Here is a 5,410-nt window from a genome sequence, read left to right on the forward strand (position 1 = left end):
ATATATACCGAATATTTTTAGAATATTTTTTAAATATTACTAATATAAATTAAACTAAGCAAATGGAAAATTTTGCAAATAAAAATTTTGCGCCCTGCGCCTCGATTCTCATTAGTGGCAAGTAAGCTACACGGCACGGTGCAAATATAGTTTTTGTTTATGGTATATATTTCTAGTGTTTGTCAACTTAGTATTTTTAATATATATATACCGAATAATTTTAGAATATTTTTTAAATATTACTAATTTAAATTAAACTAAGCAAATGGAAAATTTTGCAAATAAAAATTTTGCGCCCTTCTCCTCGATTCTCATTAGTGGCACGTAAGCTACACGGCACAGTGCAAATATAGATTTTGTTCTTAGTATATATTTCTAGTGTTTGTCAACTTAATATTTTTAACATATATTTACCGAATATTTTAAGAATATTTTTAAGTAAACTTAATCTTTCTAGTATATTTTTAATTTATAATATTTGATAATTTTATATATAATGTTTTTTGAAATTAAGTCACGACATCGTTAATGCTAATTAAAACGTATGCTGTTTACTTATAAAACTAAACTTGTAATGGTTTTGTTTTAATTTCATGTATCCTCTGGGAGCCAATAAGCTAGATAACCTGCGATGTAGTTTCAGTAGCTGCGCTGATGTAAAATCAGAACAAATTATGTCGTAAATTTCTATCGTTATTCTATCGCCAAGCACGGATTTCGATTTGCTAAATCATGAGCGCCCTGTTCAACTTCCAAAGCCTGCTGTCGGTTATCCTGCTGCTGATCTGCACCTGTGCCTACTTGCGCTCGCTCTTCCCCAGTCTGATAGACCGCAACAAGACCGGATTCATGGGAACCTTCTGGAAGCTTGCAAGGATTGGGGAGCGCAAGTCACCGTGGGTAGGAGCCGCCTGCCTGATCATGGCCTTCACCGTTCTCTTCTGGAGCTGAGCTCCTGCATACCGCATCCCGCATCACCTCCAGGAGCCGAATGGCACCATAGATTAGATATTCCAAACTTTCTAGGACTGTAAATACACGCTGCGTTCTGCAGCACTGGCCGCACATTTCGGCCTTTCCCAAAAAAAAAAAAAAAAAAAAAAAATCAAGGACCAAAGAATAAGAGGTTCGTATCTAAATAATTCGTTTTATTTCTAAAATAAGTTCTTATGTTGTTTTGAAAATCGACAATCAAAATCAAAAAATATTTAATATTAATTAGCGGTTATTAACTACAACATGAAATTTATAACAATTGCTAATAGATATACATAACAAAATATGCTACTGTGAAAGTTATAATGGTTTAGTTTCAATACGGAAACTGGAAGCCAATACGCTAGATGACCCTTCTCCTCGATTCTCATTAGTGGCACGTAAGCTACACGGCACAGTGCAAATATAGATTTTGTTCTTAGTATATATTTCTAGTGTTTGTCAACTTAATATTTTTAACATATATTTACCGAATATTTTTAGAATATTTTTAAGTAAACTTAATCTTTCTAGTATATTTTTAATTTATAATATTTGATAATTTTATATATAATGTTTTTTGAAATTAAGTCAGTTCTAGTCTTGGCCACGACATCGTTAATGCTAATTAAAACGTATGCTGTTTACTAATAAAACTAAACTTGTAATGGTTTTGTTTTAATTTCATGTATCCTCTGGGAGCCAATAAGCTAGATAACCTGCGATGTAGTTTCAGGAGCTGCGCTGATGTAAAATCAGAACAAATTATGTCGTAAATTTCTATCGTTATTCTATCGCCAAGCACGGATTTCGATTTGCTTAATCATGAGCGCCCTGTTCAACTTCCAAAGCCTGCTGTCGGTCATACTGCTGCTGATCTGCACCTGTGCCTACTTGCGCTCGCTCTTCCCCAGTCTGATAGACCGCAACAAGACCGGATTCATGGGAACCTTCTGGAAGCTTGCAAGGATTGGAGAGCGCAAGTCACCGTGGGTAGGAGCCGCCTGCCTGATCATGGCCTTCACCGTTCTCTTCTGGAGCTGAGCTCCTGCATACCGCATCCCGCATCACCTCCAGGAGCCGAATGGCACCATAGATTAGATATTCCAAACTTTCTAGGACTGTAAATACACGCTGCGTTCTGCAGCACTGGCCGCACATTTCGGCCTTTCCCAAAAAAAAAAAAAAAAAAAAAAAATCAAGGACCAAAGAATAAGAGGTTCGTATCTAAATAATTCGTTATATTTCTAAAATAAGTTCTTATGTTGTTTTGAAAATCGACAATCAAAATCAAAAAATATTTAATATTAATTAGCGGTTATTAACTACAACATGAAATTTATAACAATTGCTAATAGATATACATAACAAAATATGCTACTGTGAAAGTTATAATGGTTTACTTTCAATACGGAAACTGGAAGCCAATACGCTAGATGACCTACGATGTAATATTAGGAGCTATCCGAATATACAATCAGCGAAAAGTATGTCATAAATCAAGGACCATAGAATAAGAGGTTTATATCTAAATAATTCGTTATATTTTTAAAATAAGTTCTTATGTTGTTTTGATTATAGACAATCAAAATCAAAAAATATTTAATATTAATTAGCGGTTATTAATATACATGACTAAATATGCTAAGGTGTACACTAAATTTACTTCATAAAAATATTACCAATATCGAATTTAACACAAAATTCCAATTCGTAGGAAATGTACGTACCACAGATGGTATTCATATATTGATGACGTGGTCCATTTGATATTAAGTCAGTTCTATTCTTGGCCACGTCATCGTTAATGCTAATTAAAACTTATGCCCATTGTGTTTACAATTAACACTAAACTTGTAATGGTTTTGTTTTAATTTCATGTACCCTCTGGGAGCCAATAAGCTAGATGACCTGCGATGTAGTTTCAGGAGCTGCGCGGATGTTAAATTAGCACAAAGGATGTCGTAAGTCAAGGACCAAAGAATAAGAGGTTCGTATCTAAATAATTCGTTATATTTTTAAAATAAGTTCTTATATGGTTTTGATAATCGACAATCAAAATCAAATATATTTCATTTTAATTAGCGGTAATTAACGAGCAACATGAAATTTAAAATAATTGCTAATAGATATACATGACTAAATATGCTAAGGTGAACACAAAATGTACTTCATAAAAATATTGACAATATCGAATTTAATATAAAATTCCAATTCGTAGGAAATCTACGTACCAGAGATGGTATTCATATATTGATGACGTGGTCCATTTGATATTAAGTCAGTTCCATTCTTGGCCACGTCATCGTTAATGCTAATTAAAACTTATACCCATTGTGTTTACAAATAACACTAAACTTGTAATGGTTTTGTTTTAATTTCATGTACCCTCTGGGAGCCAATAAGCTAGATGACCTGCGATGTAGTTTCAGGAGCTGCGCGGATGTAAAATTAGAACAAAGGTTGTCGTAAATCAAGGACCAAAGAATAAGAGGTTTGTATCTAAATAATTCGTTATATTTTTGAAATAAGTTCTTATGTTGTTTTCATAATCGACAATCAAAATCAAAAAATATTTAATATTTATTAGCGGTAATTAACTAGCAACATGAAATTTAAATAGAATTGCTAATAGATATACATGACTAAATATGCTATGGTGTACACAAAATTTACTTCATTAAAATATTGACAATATCGAACTCGCGGAATCGATGTGGCATAAAATAAATAAATGACAAGCTACTCTCACACACATGCAAACAGCAGACACACACACACACACATACAGACACACACTTCAGGGAGACAGAAGATTATCCCAAAAGCTGCAAACTGAAGATGGCACACACACACACAATGAGAGAATAAGTAATTAAATTAGAAATTAAACCAAGCAAATGGAAAATTTTGCAAGTAAAAATTCTGCGCCCTCCTCCTCGATTCTCATTAGTGGCACGTAAGCTACACAGCACAGTGCAAATATAGTTTTTGTTTCTAGTAAATATTTCTAGTGTTTGTCAACTTAGTATTTTTAACATATATTTATCGAATATTTTTTTTGCGCCCTCCTCCTCGATTCTCATTAGTGGCACGTAAGCTATACGGCACAGTGCAAATATAGTTTTTGTTTATGGTATATATTTCTAGCGTTTGTCAACTTAATATTTTTAACATATATTTACCGAATATTTTTAGAATATTTTTAAGTAAACTTAATCTTTCTAGTATATTTTTAATTTATAATATTTGAGAATTTTATATATAATGTTTTTTGAAATTAAGTCAGTTCTGGTCTTGGCCACGACATCTTTAATGCTAATTAAAACGTATGCTGTTTACTAAAAAACTAAACTTGTAATGGTTTTGTTTTAATTTAATGTATCCTCTGGGAGCCAATAAGCTAGATGACCTGCGATGTAGTTTCAGGAGCTGCGCGGATGTAAAATCAGAACAAAGGATGTCGTAAATCAAGAACCAAAGAATAAGAGGTTCGTATCTAAATAATTCGTTATATTTCTAAAATAAGTTCTTATGTTGTTTTGAAAATCGACAATCAAAATCAAAAAATATTTAATATTAATTAGCGGTTATTAACTACAACATGAAATATATAACAATTGCTAATAGATATACATAACAAAATATGCTACTGTGAAAGTTATAATGGTTTAGTTTCAATACGGAAACTGGAAGCCAATACGCTATATGACCTACGATGTAATATTAGGAGCTATCCGAATATACAAGCAGCAAAAAGGATGTCATAAATCAAGGACCATAGAATAAGAGGTTTATATCTAAATAATTCGTTATATTTTTAAAATAAGTTCTTATGTTGTTTTGATTATAGACAATCAAAATCAAAAAATATTTAATATTAATTAGCGGTTATTAATATACATGACTAAATATGCTAAGGTGTACACTAAATTTACTTCATAAAAATATTACCAATATCGAATTTAACACAAAATTCCAATTCGTAGGAAATGTACGTACCACAGATGGTATTCATATATTGATGACGTGGTTCATTTGATATTAAGTCAGTTCTATTCTTGGCCACGTCATCGTTAATGCTAATTAAAACTTATGCCCATTGTGTTTACAATTAACACTAAACTTGTAATGGTTTTGTTTTAATTTCATGTACCCTCTGGGAGCCAATAAGCTAGATGACCTGCGATGTAGTTTCAGGAGCTGCGCGGATGTTAAATTAGCACAAAGGATGTCGTAAGTCAAGGACCAAAGAATAAGAGGTTCGTATCTAAAAATTTCGTTATATTTTTAAAATAAGTTCTTATATGGTTTTGATAATCGACAATCAAAATCAAATATATTTCATTTTAATTAGCGGTAATTAATGAGCAACATGAAATTTAAAATAATTGCTAATAGATATACATGACTAAATATGCTAAGGTGAACACAA

The 5,410-nt window shown here is 32.1% G+C and overlaps 2 protein-coding genes across 2 annotated transcripts; both read left to right on the forward strand.

Annotated features, from left to right (window-relative positions):
* Positions 1-686: 686 nt before the first annotated feature.
* Positions 687-1,088, forward strand: LOC120285467 (protein kish). Its single transcript, XM_039298181.2, has one exon. The coding sequence runs from the start codon at positions 733-735 to the stop codon at positions 949-951; it is 219 nt and encodes a 72-aa protein (XP_039154115.1). The 5' UTR covers positions 687-732; the 3' UTR covers positions 952-1,088.
* A 693-nt stretch (positions 1,089-1,781) lies between these two features.
* On the forward strand, positions 1,782-2,161 carry LOC27209425 (protein kish). Its single transcript, XM_016184857.3, has one exon. The coding sequence runs from the start codon at positions 1,801-1,803 to the stop codon at positions 2,017-2,019; it is 219 nt and encodes a 72-aa protein (XP_016022814.2). The 5' UTR covers positions 1,782-1,800; the 3' UTR covers positions 2,020-2,161.
* The last annotated feature ends 3,249 nt before the right edge of the window (positions 2,162-5,410 follow it).

This window comes from Drosophila simulans, unplaced genomic scaffold (genome assembly GCF_016746395.2).
Source record: "Drosophila simulans strain w501 unplaced genomic scaffold, Prin_Dsim_3.1 Segkk22_quiver_pilon, whole genome shotgun sequence".
NCBI lineage: Eukaryota > Metazoa > Arthropoda > Insecta > Diptera > Drosophilidae > Drosophila > Drosophila simulans.

Bases quoted from the DNA above. Each gene is read 5' to 3' on its own strand.
- LOC27209425 (XM_016184857.3), top strand. From the start codon at position 1,801: ATGAGCGCCCTGTTCAACTTCCAAAGCCTGCTGTCGGTCATACTGCTG.
- LOC120285467 (XM_039298181.2), top strand. From the start codon at position 733: ATGAGCGCCCTGTTCAACTTCCAAAGCCTGCTGTCGGTTATCCTGCTG.